Here is a 16,338-nt window from a genome sequence, read left to right as displayed (position 1 = left end):
GGCACAAACACTGGGCGATATATAGAAACGTATCTACATAGCTACACACAGCCGATCTTTCTACACAGCCCCATCGTCGGCGTCTAACTACATAGCTGGCTGACTAATGTAGCGATGACGACAATGGGAGCCGTGCAGAGGATCGGCCATGCGGCTGGACGATGGAGAAAGATGACGGCGAGCAGCGACGCGGCCAGGACCCGGGACCCCGCGACAGCCCCGAACCTTCGCTCACGTCCCTCCTATACACTTCCCGGCGTGGCCAGGCCTCGCCTCCGGCCACGCCACCTTCTAGAAACTTCGAGCAGTATAAAAGTGTAATGTTTAATACAATGTATAAGGTAAATATATAGTATCGTAATTGTATAGTGAATATACAGCAGTGTGGTATACAGTAGGGTGGGTAGAATAATACATAGTGTAATATTACAATGTATAGTCTATAAGCATATTAGTTGCTGCAGCTCCATACTATTAACATTCCTTCCCTTTATTAATGCTAACCTTACTCCCTCCCTTTGATGCTGCTAATCCTGCATAATGCACGGGGAAATTATGACTTTGAACCCCCCATCCACCTCCTACGCATTCCACAAGTAGTGACTAATCCCATATCTGCATTTCCCATAAATATGCTAAATTCCTCTTGATATGCAAATTATTTTGTCAAGGCGCTCTTCCCCCTCCAACCCAGCTTAAATATACGCTCCAAGTCTGGTGGTGTTTTATTCAGACGCTGTCTTTCCGACAGACCTGTTCTTCACCTGAAGACGGCTGCTTGCGTTGTGGCCGAAACGTCGTGAGAATAATTTTATAATGTTTTATTTTATTATTTTATTATTTCCCTTCTACGTGACTTTACCGAAAGAACCAAGAAGATACACAGGTTTTATTAAACAATGTAGTTGTACTTACGTGCCTGTGTTTGATTTGTGTTTTCGATGATGTCTAAAAAATCTGGCACGTCTTGCCATTCCAGGAAGGGCATCTTGCACTCCCAGGGAGTGCGTGCACCCCCAGGTTAAGAACCACTGTTGTCGAGAAATGTGCTTTCCTGTATTTAACCTTGTTGATCAAGTAAATTCTGTACTGACAACTTACCATCTTTTTCGGTCTCCAATCTGTCACCACTACAAAAATAAGCTACTCTGTTTCACGAGATTCTCACAGCGAAAATAACTTCCACGTACGCGACAGGGGCCATGTATTCCAAGCATTTATTTTCATCTGTGTATCACATCCGGCAAAAACGGTTCGGCCCGGCTTTGCCCCCCGCACCTCGGTTCACCCCGGGAGTTCCTTCTTTCTACTGAACAAGCCGCCGCACAACGCGACGGGGGCCCACGGGAGGGTGGGTGGGGGGGGTGTCACCACGAGGAGGCGGGCGGGGGGGGGGGTGATGACAGGATTGTCCAGGAAGGGACTCCAGATGTCCTGCAACTCTTCGTATGTTCTTCCCGGTCAGCTTATACCCTCGGTGCTGCACAGGGGCCGGCCGTTAGAGGGCGCTGTATCAGTGTGATGTAGATGTGGATCCCATGCTCCTCCTGCCACGTGCTCAGAATGGCGTCCATTGCCGCAATATAAAATATTTTGAAAAGGGGGCTCTGGTCCCCTGTTATTCCGTCCGGGTTCACGCCCATCAGAGACATCTGGAACCGTGGCTAAGAGCGTCGTGCTATTCTGTTGAATTTGGGACGCGATGGTGGAAAGGGATCTTTGTTCATCCTGGCAGGACTGGAACGCGTGCTCGCAGGTTTCACCAGCACCCGGGAGGGAGGGGGGGCATCGATGACCATCTGGTGAAGTGCCATTGACATACTTTGCCCACCTCTGGTTCACGAGGTGTGTTCCAGTGAGCCTCCCAACGAGACGGGCGACCCTTCACCCCTTACCCAGAGAGTTCATGCATCGGCAAGGTTCGAGCGAACGCTGTTTCCGTCCCATGTGTGCCGTCTCCTTTGCACGACTTCTCATTTCATGTCTGGCTTGTGCAATTGGTTTTCGCTCCGTTGCTCTAAATACGACATCGATGCATTTGCAGACGCTTCGGCGAAGGAGCTCGAGCAAATCCGAGCGGTTTCAAGACGTCAAGAGACAGTTGGGAGACAATGTGTGAATGGGTCGACGGGGGTCGCGTGACATCGGAGCAGTAGAAACCGAAACAGGGGGACAGCAAACCAGGAGGAGTGGGGTATGTGCAATCGGGAGATGTTCAACCAGCGGCAGAAATGGCATTTGCAACGGAGACCTCGTGGGAGGCGACGGAGGGGCACCGGGACGGGAGGCACACGAGGGACCGCGACGAATGGTCGATCACGACGCGAAGCGGATATGGGTGCGATATAGAAGGAGAGTTTACTGCAGCTCTTAAACGACGACACCTCGAGAGGGCTACCTGAGGAGGTTAGAAAAAGCCTCCCATAGCCACAATATCACGCAATGCAGCGGGTTGTTGAGATCAACAGCCACATCAAGCGTGTAAGAAACAAGAATAGGTGTTACCTTCCCTGGCAATAAAACAGGTAGGTGTGTAAACCTGACTGCAAAAAAACAACGCACATGACAGGACCCTCCTGAAAAAACGAGTTTTGAGACTCAAGCTTTCCTGGGTGAACAAGCCCAGGGTCTTTGGTTCCGTTTGAGTGAAAAAGACAGAACCACAAAAACAGGAACTTCTGAGGGATGGAACCAGAGCCACAGCGGGAGCCGCAGCGGGTACCACAGTACCGCAAGAACACATGGTCAGCAAAAGTGGAGTTACGCCCCACCGAATGGCTCTGTGCCAAGGGCGAGTGTTAAAGGGTGATGACCGGTGGTTCCTCATTTCCGTCACTCGTAGCAGGATCGCTCCAAGTGCCTCGGGGACGCCGGAATGGCGACAACGAGCATGTAATCTCTCCGCGTCAATCTGTCCAAATTGCACCATCGCTACCCCACCTGAATCCTACAACCACCACCTCCAAAACATTCACAACCACCACTTCTGCCACCACGAAATTGCCTTCACCGCCACCTTTTGCATGCACGACCACCGCCACCTCCTCCTCCTCTTCCTGCTCCGCGGGTCGTTGCGGCTGGAGGAACTCAGCTATAAAAGTGCCACCGTGCATCCCCGTAGGCAGCTACACGCCATGGGGCCCAGGGATCGGAGCCTCCACCTCTTCCATCTCCTCATCCTCTTCAACCGCGGCACGGCGGAGGTGCTTGCAGGCGAGTCCCTGTGTGCAGTTCCACCCGGGTTCACCTCATCGCTACGAGGCCAACAGCGACGACGCTCGTTTGCCGTGACGATGTTGTTGGGAGTACCCATGAGGAGGTCCGGAGTCTCCTCTCGTGCTTGTGGGGGTTTCTCCAGTGCACACATCCAACCCAGCGCCGAGTAAATTGTATCTCAGCGAGGCCCTTCTGGGTTCATCGCTGTCAGCATTGTCATCGATGACAGGAAGGGTAGTGGAACGATCGTGTATTACTATTGCTCTGTGTACAGAAGACGAGGGTTTTTTGTCCGTTCGAATATTTTTTTACGTCGACATTTGAATGTTGGCCATTCCGAAATGTTGGTGATGATTATGATGATGGTGTGTAGACGCGCTAACGGCCCTGGACCTCAAGGCCAGTTACATGACGTTGTAATTCTAGATTTGAAGCTTTCGTGACTGCAAGGATTCATATTCTTAAGTTTTTTCGGTAAAGTCACGTAGGTAAAAAATTAAAATTTAAAATTAATAAGAGTTAAATAAAATAAAATTAAAATCACGACGTTTCGGAGGCAACACAAGGTTCCGTTTCAGGTGGAACCGTCACAGCACGATTGCTATTACGTGACTTTACCGAAACAACCTAAGAATATACATGACGTTGTCTCAGCTCTAGTCCTTCACCTCGCGGTCCTTGCCTCCGGTGTCCTCGATCTGATATTTTCGAGGACTCACGGTAAACTCCCTCATCGCTCTTCTTCCCGAGTCACTCACTGGATCCCACATGTCCACAAAGATCGCTGGAAGAGCGCCCACTTGTTCACGTAGACGTTGCCAAATGGTCTCATACCACCCCCTCGCTGCAACGGCACTCACCCTCGCGTGAGGTTAAAGGTCAAGCTTGCCGTCCTCAACGTTTCGCTTGCCCTCTCATTTCTACCGACACCGCTTCCCGAGTCCTTCGCTCGTCTGGTCTAGAGCTACTCGTTACACCCAATACAGCATGGATTATAGCGGCACCTACAATCGATCAACTTACAAGACCGGGCCTTGACCGGTAGCACATGTGACCAGAGCGAAATTCAGGACCACGAGAGATGTCAAGTATTTAGCTATGCCAGTTGTCCGTATATGGCGCATAAAAGTGGATTGCTTGATAACCTTACTAATCAAATCAGATCATTTTGATCATTCACTGTTGTTATTGTCGTCTCAGAGGTACAATGGTGCAACCACCATCGCAGGAGGTTTCACCATCTGGGCCGATGGCCGTGACACCGGCCGAGATATAAAAGTCTCCTGGCAATGGCTGGTATTATGGCTCCTGGAGAGGGTTTCCACGTGTCTAGGTTTGACCCAGAACAACCTGGGAATTGGCGTCCGTGCTCGGGTACCAGCAGTTGATTTGTACACAGATCTTGGTGCAGGTATCGCGTTGAACTTTACAGGAGGAGAACTTCACAGTTCTGATGACAGACCTGGTCAGAATCATAAACATGTAACTTTTCGGTCTACAGTGTAAAAGGTGGCAACCATGCTCCTGGCCTTGAATCCAAGACAGGGTGCTCATGATGGTGATACTTCAATAACGATCGTGATGTATATATTATTGGCAATGATGATATACCCATATTGCGATGATCAGTGATCAGTAATAATTACGAGTGATGATATACTGTATTCATAATTAGATCACTACTCATGAATACCCCCGATGATTATATCATATTGATCATTGACAATCAATAAGGATGATGATGATGATGGTGGTGATGATGTTGAGTGATCATGTTTGAGTGATGATGGTGGCGACGGTGTAGGAGCCGTGGTCCCGCGAGTCAAGGTGGAACCTCCCTTCGCGGTGGTCCGCGTGGGTGACCCACTCCACTTCCGCTGCTCCGTGCAGTTGGAGGTTAGAAACATTGAGCTCCGCTGGACCCATCTCGCCCCTACAGAGTCGTTGTGGGTGAGTGCAGTGCCGGATTAAACTAGTGTGGGGCCTATTGCATGCGTTATAAAAGGGCCCTAAATGAAAATATTAAAACACACATTTTTTTACTTGCACAGTAAAGTAATTGTATTTTTTCATTTGCTATACAGCCAGATAATGCGACAAATCGCGAACCTTAAACACCCAGTCGTTAATAAAGTTGAAGGCGGTATAGTACCATTGGAACCTCATTTACCAGTAAAAAATGTGATAATTGATTTTTACCCTTTTATCTGGCAACAAAACTGACCCATTTTTTTTAACAAGGAGTCATGTTTGCATAGACCACAATACCTGCAGTCATAATGCAAACAAAAAACATAACTCTGATAATGTATGCACTGTCCTTGAAGTTGATTGGTCCACACCCGAGACAGCTTTCCTTAGAGCCTAGTCTCACATGGTGTTGGACCAGACGACGCCAAAAGGCGCACAACTCAAAGACAATGCACCATCAGAGTATGAGAGCTCGGGGTAAACATTTACACGATTGGAACCTCATTTGCCAGTAAAAACATGTGATAATTGTTTTTTTACCCTTCTATCTGGCAACAAAACTGACACCTTTTTACAAGGAGTCGGTATAGTACTTTAGCAATAGAGCAAGTGCAGAATCACTGAACCGGAATTGATAGCTTGAAAGCATTTAGCGCGGTGCCCTTGGAAGTGCGTGGCCCGAGCACGTGTAGCAGCTACTCGTGCTACGAGGACCACCCGGCACTGGATGCCTCTTCACCTCCACCCGGCATGTCGATGTCCGAACGAGCGAGAGGCCCCAGGGACCTCGGATCGACTGGTGACTCCCTGCCGCGACGTCACCCCTCTCTCTCTGACCCCCCCCCCCCCCGCCGCAGGTGAAACACCCAAATGAGTACCACATCATGTCGCCGTCTCTTCACGAGCTCAAAGGTGCCGTGAGCCTGGACCGAGCAGCGCGTGAGAACGCGGGGAGTGTGCTGTGCCAGGGGAAAGACCGCAGGGATGGAGGCCTCTCCGTCAACGTCGCGGCCAATGTCACCGTGCTGGGTGCGCGCCCTGCACACACACCATGCACACACACACTGCACACACACACACACTGCACACACACACACCCTGTACACACACATACCCTGTACAAACACCCTGTACACACCCTGCACACACACACACCCTGTACAAACACCCTGTAGACACCCTGCACAAACACCCTGTACACACCCTGTACACACCCTGTACACACCCTGCACACACACCCTGCACACACACCCTGCACAAACACCCTGCACATGCACACACACCCTGCACACACCCTGCACACACACCCTACACACACACCCTGCACACACACACACTGCACACACACACACTGCACACACACACACCCTGTACACACACACACCATGCACACACACACACACTGCACACACACACTGCACACACACACACTGCACACACACACTGCACACACACACCCTGTACACACACACACCCTGCACACACACACACACCCTGCTGTTGTATGTGTTGGATTATGAAATTTTGATGAAAATAATAAAAATTAATAATTTTCCGAAAAATGCGCAAATCGCATTAATTATGATAGTGTGTGTATTAATATGCATAAATAATGATAATGCGTGTAATTATATGCATAAATTATGATAATCGTAGTAATTTATGCGGATGCTTGCGGTCGTGTTATTGTGTGCAGTTGTGATAATTAGGCTCAGCTTCGTTTATCCAGAGTTATATCAATCAGGATAACACGATTATCATCGATTAAACGTTTACCGATTATCTTAGTGTGTGTTATGATATTTCAGGTCACCAGTTTCAGATCTCATCACAGAATACAGTTGTCAAGAATAAGACAGTTTTGCATGGACTTGGAAAGAAGCACTCGAACAGTTGGTGTTAAGCAATTTTAATTCTAAACAAGCACATGACACTCTAGTATGCGAAAGCGAGTATACGTCAATAAATTCATGGGCAATCTTATGCAATTAACGAAAATGAATGACTAAAAATACTTCTTCATTGGCGAAATTATGCAGTTAACGAAAATGAATGACCAAAACATTTCTTATTCATGTAACTCGACGGCAGCAACTGCTTTGCACGATCAGTTGATATTGAACGCACCACCTCGAAATGGCAACCCTTTTTGAAACGAAAAGACAGTTTTTCTTTTAAAGTCTTATTCGTGTGCGTGCTGTGTGTGCGTTGTCCCCTCGTAATATTAATTGTGTCGTTAGCTTGTGTGGTGTGGGAGGATACGAACAGCGGCCAGAAGTTTTCTCTGGGTTGGGCGTGGCCGCCGCTCTGCTCCTGCTGTTCCCTCGCTCGGCGTGTCGCTCGGCTTTTGCTCTCTCTCTCTCTCTCCACTGCTGGATTGAGCGGCGTTGGCACGATGTTCCTTGAAGAAACTTGCTTGCTTGGCGCTTGATGGTTCCGGGGCTTGGTGCTGCTCGTGCGCTCTCTCTTTCTACTGCTAGATGACGAGTTGGCACGATGCTGTCCTTGAAGATGCTCGGTCGCTCGTGTCGCTCGGTGTCGCTCGGTGTCGCACGGTGGCGCCCGGTGGCGCAGGGTGGCGCACGGTGGCGCAAGGTGGCGCACGGTGGCGCAAGGTGGCGCACGGTGGCGCAGGGTGGCGCACGGTGTCGCCCGGTGGCGCACGGTGGCGCAGGGTGGCGCACGGTGGCGCAAGGTGGCGCACGGTGGCGCAAGGTGGCGCACGGTGGCGCAGGGTGGCGCACGGTGTCGCAAGGTGGCGCACGGTGGCGCAAGGTGGCGCACGGTGGCGCAGGGTGGCGCACGGTGGCGCAAGGTGGCGCACGGTGGCGCCCGGTGGCGCACGGTGGCGCAAGGTGGCGCACGGTGGCGCACGGTGGCGCAAGGTGGCGCACGGTGGCGCACGGTGGCGCAAGGTGGCGCACGCGCTTTCTTGGTGGCAGCCCCCGGCTTCTCCACTGCTCGATTGATTGTTGAGTCGGCACGATGCTCGCCGTCGCTCTGGACGTCTTGTGTGTTCACACTGGTCGTTGGTCGGTGTGCCCTCAGGCACACGGCGCATTCGATGGCGCTGTCCTCTCCCTCGCAGCCGTTTTACCAGGCTTCCTCCACTGCTGAATGACGAGTTGGCACGACGCTCGGTGACGCCCGGTGACGTCCGAGTCGTGCTGCTCTTGCGCTCTCTCTCTCTCCACAGCCGTTTGACCAGGCTTTCTCCACTGCTGAATGACGAGTTGGCACGACGCTCGGTGACGCCCGGTGACGTCCGAGTCGTGCTGCTCTTGCGCTCTCTCTCTCTCTCCACAGCCGTTTGACCAGGCTTTCTCCACTGCTGAATGATGAGTTGGCACGACGCTCGGTGACGCCCGGTGACGTCCGAGTCGTGCTGCTCTTGCGCTCTCTCTCTCTCCACAGCCGTTTGACCAGGCTTTCTCCACTGCTTCGCGCTCTCTGTTTTGCACGCTTGGTCGACGCTTGGCGATCTCCGCCCTTTTACAGGTTGATTGTTTGTCGTCACTCGTCACTCTCTCTGCTCCGTGCTTCCTTTGTTCGGGCAACTGCCAGCTTCACTCGCACTTAACTTCGTTCTGCGAGAAGCGACACCTGTTATCGGCATCGGTGTTTCGTGTCCTCACGACGCTCCGCCAGCCGGAGCACGGCTGAAACCCAGCCCTGACCCAGGTTGAACGCAGACTTCTGCGACTCGAACGACTCCTCCTCGTTCCATCACTTCTCGAGGCACAACCGCCCCAGCTCTCTTGCGAGCCCCCGTCGCAACGCTGCGTCGCAAGCCGAGTTGCGAGACTGAGCGCGACTCGAACAGACTGCTCTCAGACTGTCACTTTAACGATGTCTCGTCGTCCCATCTCTCCTCGAGGCACGACTGCCACAGCTCCCTTGCGTGCCCCGTCGCAACGCTGAGCTCGACTCGGACCAGACTGAGCACGACTCAACCCAGACTGCTCGTTCGCTGTGTGTGTGCCTAACTTAAACGTGACTCCCTTCTCTCTGCATTCCTTGCGAGCGGGCAACAAAAAAAAACAAACAGAGCGAGAAGAAACAGACACCGGCGCGATCCCTCCTTGTGACCTTTTCCTAACCCTCCAAGCATTCCTGGGCCATCTGTTTGTGCTGCGGGGAGACAAAGGCGGCCGTGCTTAACTCAAACACGCGAGCATCCACTCCTCTCTCCGCGTCTCTTGCGAGAGAAAACAACCAATGTCAGCACAAACCCCCCCCTTTGTGACCTTTTTTTCTCCCTCCTTGCTTACTCTGGGTGGGTCATTCTGAGGTCAGACCCCGCTGGAAGACAAAGGTGGTCGAGGAGATGTTTGCAATACATTTATGTGGTCCTGTGTGTTACATTTATTCTTGAATTATATGTTATGAGTTCCTTCGGTCTTAGTATCGTGGTTATCATTCGTCTATGTTTAATGAGTATTCGTAATGCTCCTCGTCACATTATTACCTTGGGGCTTCGCCCAGTTTAGTTCTCCAGAGATTGGTGTTTATTCCGAGTTATTTTTTTAAGCCCTCTGGAATTCGCACTCTTTAGCTTTTTTGGAAGGTCGTGTAGGTAGGAAACATATAATAATAGTAAAAATATTATTGTTTGTTGGTTAATTATCTTTGTTAAGTTTCTACTTTTCGGTGGGGAAAACGCCAAGAAAACGCGAAGCTTCAACCGTCATTCACTCTGCACCTTATCTGTACATCTCCAGATGTCTCGGGAGGTTTAGTCCATACATCTTTTTGTCCGTCTGGATGTCTATGACCTTTTGTGACCGAATTCCTATCATTTCAACCGCCCTCCATGTCTCATGGACTCCCGGTGTGCCCGTGAGTTGTTTTCATTATTAAAAAAAAAAATAGCTATAAAAAATGTTTTTCTTAATTATTCTTAATAGTAATAACGGAAAACAGGGCATAGATACAACACTGCACACACACCCTGCACACACACCCTGCACACACACACACACCCTGCACACACACACACCCTGTACACACACACACACCCTGCACACACACTCTGCACACACACACACCCTGCACACGAACCCTGTACACACACACTCTGCACATGCACATACGTCCAGTACTGACACATAGCCTACACGCGCACACACACACACTGCACACACACACACCCTGCACACACACACACCCTGCACACACACCCTGCACACACACACACACCCTGCACACACCCTACACACACACACCCTGCACACACACACACCCTGCATACACACACACTGCACACACCCTACACACACACACCCTGCACACACCCTACACACACACACCCTGCACACACCCTACACACACACGTCCTGCACACACACACACCCTGCACACACACACACCCTGCACACACACCCTGCACACACACCCTGCTCACACACACCCTGCACACACACACCCTGCACACACACTCTGCACACACACACACACACCCTGCACACGAACCCTGTACACACATACTCTGCACATGCACATACGTCCAGTACTGACACATAGCCTACACGCGCACACACACACACTGCACACACACACACACCCTGCACACACACACACCCTGCACACACACCCTGCACACACACACACCCTGTACACACACACACACACCCTGCACACACACACACCCTGTACACACACACACCCTGCACACACACACACCCTATACACACACACACCCTGCACACACACACACCCTGCACACACCCTACACACACACACCCTGCACACACACACACCCTGCACACACACACACTGCACACACCCTACACACACACCCTGCACACACCCTACACACACACACCCTGCACACACCCTACACACACACGTCCTGCACACACACACACCCTGCACACACACACACCCTGCACACACACACCCTGCACACACACCCTGCTCACACACACCCTGCACACACACACACACACCCTGCACACACACCCTGCACACACACACACACCCTGCACACACACACCCTGCACACACACACACCCTGTACACACACACACACACCCCGCACACACACACACCCTGTACACACACACACCCTGCACACACACACACCCCATCCACACACACACCCTGCACACACACACACCCTGCACACACCCTACACACACACACCCTGCACACACACACACCCTGCACACACACACACTGCACACACCCTACACACACACCCTGCACACACCCAACACACACACACCCTGCACACACCCTACACACACACGTCCTGCACACACACACACCCTGCACACACACACACCCTGCACACACACACCCTGCACACACACCCTGCTCACACACACCCTGCACACACACACACACACCCTGCACACACACACCCTGCACACACACACACACCCTGCACACACACACCCTGCACACACACACACCCTGTACACACACACACACACCCTGCACACACACACACCCTGTACACACACACACCCTGCACACACACACACCCTGTACACACACACACCCTGCACACACACACACCCTGCACACACCCTACACACACACACCCTGCACACACACACACCCTGCACACACACACACTGCACACACCCTACACACACACCCTGCACACACCCTACACACACACACCCTGCACACACCCTACACACACACGTCCTGCACACACACACACCCTGCACACACACACACCCTGCACACACACACCCTGCACACACACCCTGCTCACACACACCCTGCACACACACACACACACCCTGCACACACACACCCTGCACACACACACACACACCCTGCACACACACACCCTGCACACACACACCCTGCACACACACCCTGCACACACACCCTGCACACACACCCTGCACACACACACACACACCCCGCACACAAACACACCCTGCACACACACACACCCTGCACACACACACACACCCTACACACACACCCTGCACACGCGCACCGTCCACGGACGCACACCCAACCCACATCCCCGGTTAGCAAGGTTGGCTACGTACGGTGCGAAGGAAGTTTAACATACACACGCACCCTGCACACGCCCTGCACACAAATGCCCAGCCCCGATAAGAGCCATGCACACCTGCATCAAGGAGCCATGCACACCTGCATCAAGGAGTCATGCACACCTGCATCAAGGAGTCATGCACACCTGCATCAAGGAGTCATGCACACAAACACTTGGCACACATGCACATGCCACTCGCTCCCACACAACCTACACACCTTCAACATACACACACACCCTATATATACACACACACAGACTTTATATACAGTACACACAAACCCTATATCCGACAAATACAAAGATGACCCATATAGCCTTCCCAGACTCTAGGGGCAAGTGGTGTTTAGCGAACACCTATGAAGACCGGCATGGAACAAAGGGGGGTTTGGGTGACCAGTACCATGCTCGGCCGCCTTTGTCTCCCTCGTGGCGATGTTTACACACACCCACCAGGTACTCATTTGAGGCTGAGTCGATCTACGGCTAGCCCAGGACCGGTTCGGGTAATCGTCACTGGGTGTTGGCCGTGAGCGGGAAGTCGCAAGCGCGGCGAGACGCGGGTGCACTTGAAATGTGGGCTCCGATCATCCTGGCTGGCTACCTGTGCAGACCGCGGAGTGTTGGAGCTGTCCCTGCTGAATCCGCCTGGACCCAGCGTCTTGGTGGCGCGCGGCGACTCCCTGAAGCTGAGCGTGGGGGTGCTCTCGGTTCCTCCACTCAGCAACTGCAGCTGGCTGCACAACGGCGTCTCGGTCATCAACGCGTCGACCTCACGGGCCTGCGAGGACACTACCCGCGGACACTGGTATGATGCAGGCTCCGCATGTCTGCGTCGTGTGTCCGTGTCGTTTGTCCGGGCGGTTTTTTGTTTGTTGTTGTCCCCGGCCACGGGGCATGCGCTCCCTTCTCTACGCTTACCGAAACGCGGGGCGCTGTAAGGGAACACCCTGCACCGATCCATCGTGGATTTTACCAGGCTGGGTTACAGTGCGAAGAGCTCGCAGATCCCTAAACGATATGGACACAGTCCCATCGTTGAGATCCTTCGGCAGGCGAGGTTGCGTTGGCTGGGTCACGTAGCCCGCATGCCCAGCCAACGCATGCCCAGGCAGCTTCTGTTTGTCCAATTCGAGGGGGCTTAACGGGCGCGATTTAATGGGCTGTAGAAGAGATGGAGCTGATGCGGTGCAATAGGACGTGGAGCTGAGTGGACTTGCCGACCACTTATACCAACGGAGTCGAGATCCACCTCTGTGGAGGAGGCTCGTGAAAGACGTCGCTACTGGGCACTTCGAGGTAACTGCCCTCCAACAACAGCGGAGGGCAGAGGAACGACGCTCACAACAATGAGCGGAGTGCCGGGCGGATAAAATTCAACAAGTTGACACAGTAGGGAGCACACTCAATCCATGGCACCTGGGTCTGTTCCGTGACCTCCTGCAAACGAGCCTTCAACACTTCACGTTGCCTCACAGTGCACGTAGCTTGGCACAAGCGTCGTGGTGATGCCACCGTCACTTAGTGGTGAATGGCGGTTGTTGTTGTAAGTCTTTGTCCGCTTTCTGTCCCTTCGTGTCCGCGCGTGTGTGTGTGTGTCTATGTACGTCCACGCGTGCTAGGTGTAAGTGCACGCTTTCGCTGCGTCGCATTGTCCCCGTGGAGAGTGGCAGCTACTCCATGGTGGCGCACAACGGGGACGCGCACGCGGTCATCAGCGTCAACGTGAGCATAGCGAGCGGTGAGATGCGCCATCCTCCCACACATCATTCATGACGCGCACGCGGTCATCAGCGTCAACGTGAGCATGGCGAGCGGTGAGATGCCACCGCCCTGCTCACCGCGTGACACCACCGCCATCCTCCCACACATCATTCATGACGCGCACGCGGTCATCAGCGTCAACGTGAGCATGGCGAGCGGTGAGATGCGACCGTCCTGCTCACCGCGTGACACCACCGTCATCCTCCCACACATCATTCATGACGCGCAATCATCAAACACACCAATCGCTATGCCCGGCTTCACAGCCTGGTTTAGGAAAACTGGCTCAAGTGGACCTTGTCATGCACATCAACTCCACTTTACTTGTTCCCATCACCTACCCCGACTCCTGATATCATTCAACGTAAAGCAGCAGCCAGGGTGACCGATGATCCAGCACTCACTGACTCACCCCAGTCACTCGATCACTCACCGGGGTCCCTACAGGTCACAACGCTTCTCTTTCTACTTCTTGCCATGCGCCACTCGAGAATTCCCTCCCATCGTCTCCTGGTGGCAGGCGGTGGTGGATACGCACGTGGCTTCTAGTCCAGAACTGTGGAGGTAGCGAGGGGATCTCCCTTCCCGTGGGCATCAAAGAGGAGCCGTGTCCTTGGCTCGCCAGGAGTAGGTGGTGCAGCAAATGTGTACTCCACCTGTTGCGTCTCTACGGGATAGAGTGTTTCCCCCTCGCACGAGTGGGTTTTCTCAGGGTGCTCCGGTTTCCTCCCACGTGTACATATACACGCTCATTAATTGGATGATAACACCTTAATAGATGGAGATGAGTACCGATTAAGCTAGTGCGGGGCCTGTAGCAAATGTTATAAAGGGGCCCTTCATAAAAAAAAAACATAAATATTAAAACACAATTTTTTTACTTGCACAGTAAAGTAATTGTATTTTTTCATTTGTTATACAGCCAGATAATACGACAAATCGCTAACTTTAAACACCCAGTCGTTCATAAAAGTTGAAGGCGGTATAGTACTATAGTAATAGAGCAAGTGCAGAATCACTGAACCAGAATTGATAGCTTGAAAGCATTTAGCGCGGGGCCCTTGAAAGTGCGGGGCCCGTAGCTGCATTTGTGGCTACTTTTGCTACGAGGATAATCCATCACTGATGGAGATACCGCGGCGCTTGTAAATTGTCGGCGCAGACTCACCGCCCGGATGCTGCTGCTGCTGCCTTCTCGCTCGTCCGCGGTTCCTCCTCACACCTCTGAGTCGCCCCCCTCTCTCTCTCTGTAGGACAACGAGGAGCGAACAGCGCGTGGTGGCGGTACAGCGCTACCAATTGATATTCGCATCTTCCTCTTCAAGCGCTTACAAATCACCCTCAAAACACGTGTTCACCCTTGTCAAGTCTTAACAGTGCTGTTTGTTGCTGCCCGCTTAGCATTTTGGGGTACCCTTTCGGCCTGTGCTCAGCAACTTTGTTTAAAAAAAAAAACTAGCTTCCACCCGCCTCCCCGTCAAGCAATCCGCGTGTTCCCTCTGCTCCTAGAGCCACCCAGAGTCGCTCACCAGGCCCAGAGGAGCGGTGCCCAACAAGGGAACCACGTGGTGCCGGCGCTGGGCGCTGCCACCCTGGCCATGACATTCATCGCGGGGTACCTGTTCTACAGGTACAAGCAGGTGAGCTCAGGGCCACCGCGGCCTCTCGCGCACAGGCCTCATCCGCTCTCTCCTCCTGCTACCCCCCAATCGGCCATCCGTCGCGACCGTTGGGGGTGCGTCAAAGTGCTCGAGATGTCACCGTGGCCCAAAGCCGCTGATGCCACCGCCACCGCCGCCGCCTCCTCGCTCCCAACGCTCCCAACGCTCCCCGCCCTCCGCCAGACCCCCAACAGCTGCCGCACGGTGGACACGCGGTGACCTTCACGGTCCACCCGCGACGTCTCAATGCGTCGTTACCTTCCGAGGCGCTCCGTCCTGTGGCTTTCCTTGCCCCGATGTCTCCACACCACCTCGCTCCGCCCTGTGATGTCGCTCGTCTCGTCCTCTTCGGCTCTGTGCCTCCGTCCGTCCAGCAAGTCAGGGGGCCGTCGTGCCCGCGCGACATCGCCAACCGCGTCGGTGATATCGGAGATGTTGTCCCGTGGGTGCTCCTGCGAGTCGGCATTCGGCATCGATATTCGTTACGGCCAGAGCCCCCTTGCTTGTGACATGGTCTTTGTACGATAGCCCCCAAACTCAGGTCGGCTGGCTTAGGTAGACTGTCCCATGTAGGTAACTACAACAATGTTATAGGGTATTGGGCAAACATCCCAATGCGAAAAACTTAAATAAATGAAAATCACTCAGTGGGATCACACAGCAGCAGCAGCAACATCGTCCCCTAATGCGGAAAACTTGGCA

At 52.9% G+C, this 16,338-nt stretch overlaps 1 protein-coding gene across 1 annotated transcript in view; it reads left to right on the top strand.

Moving 5' to 3' along the window:
- The first annotated feature begins 5,037 nt into the window (after positions 1 to 5,037).
- The window catches only part of LOC133350110 (mast/stem cell growth factor receptor Kit-like), a 34,630-nt gene continuing 23,329 nt past the window's right edge, over positions 5,038 to 16,338 (top strand). The window contains exons 1-5 of the mRNA XM_061564135.1: positions 5,038 to 5,166; positions 6,045 to 6,216; positions 12,824 to 13,019; positions 13,834 to 13,952; positions 15,485 to 15,615. Coding sequence (XP_061420119.1) covers positions 6,072 to 6,216; positions 12,824 to 13,019; positions 13,834 to 13,952; positions 15,485 to 15,615 — 591 coding nt within the window. The 5' untranslated portion in view covers positions 5,038 to 5,166; positions 6,045 to 6,071. The remainder of the gene's footprint in view (positions 5,167 to 6,044; positions 6,217 to 12,823; positions 13,020 to 13,833; positions 13,953 to 15,484; positions 15,616 to 16,338) is intronic.

Source organism: Lethenteron reissneri, chromosome 32 (assembly GCF_015708825.2).
Source record: "Lethenteron reissneri isolate LAM-NWPU_2019-01 chromosome 32, ASM1570882v1, whole genome shotgun sequence".
In the NCBI taxonomy this organism is placed as follows: domain Eukaryota; kingdom Metazoa; phylum Chordata; class Hyperoartia; order Petromyzontiformes; family Petromyzontidae; genus Lethenteron; species Lethenteron reissneri.
The sequence above is the reverse complement of the archived record's forward strand: the minus strand, read 5'-3'. Positions and strand labels throughout refer to the sequence as shown.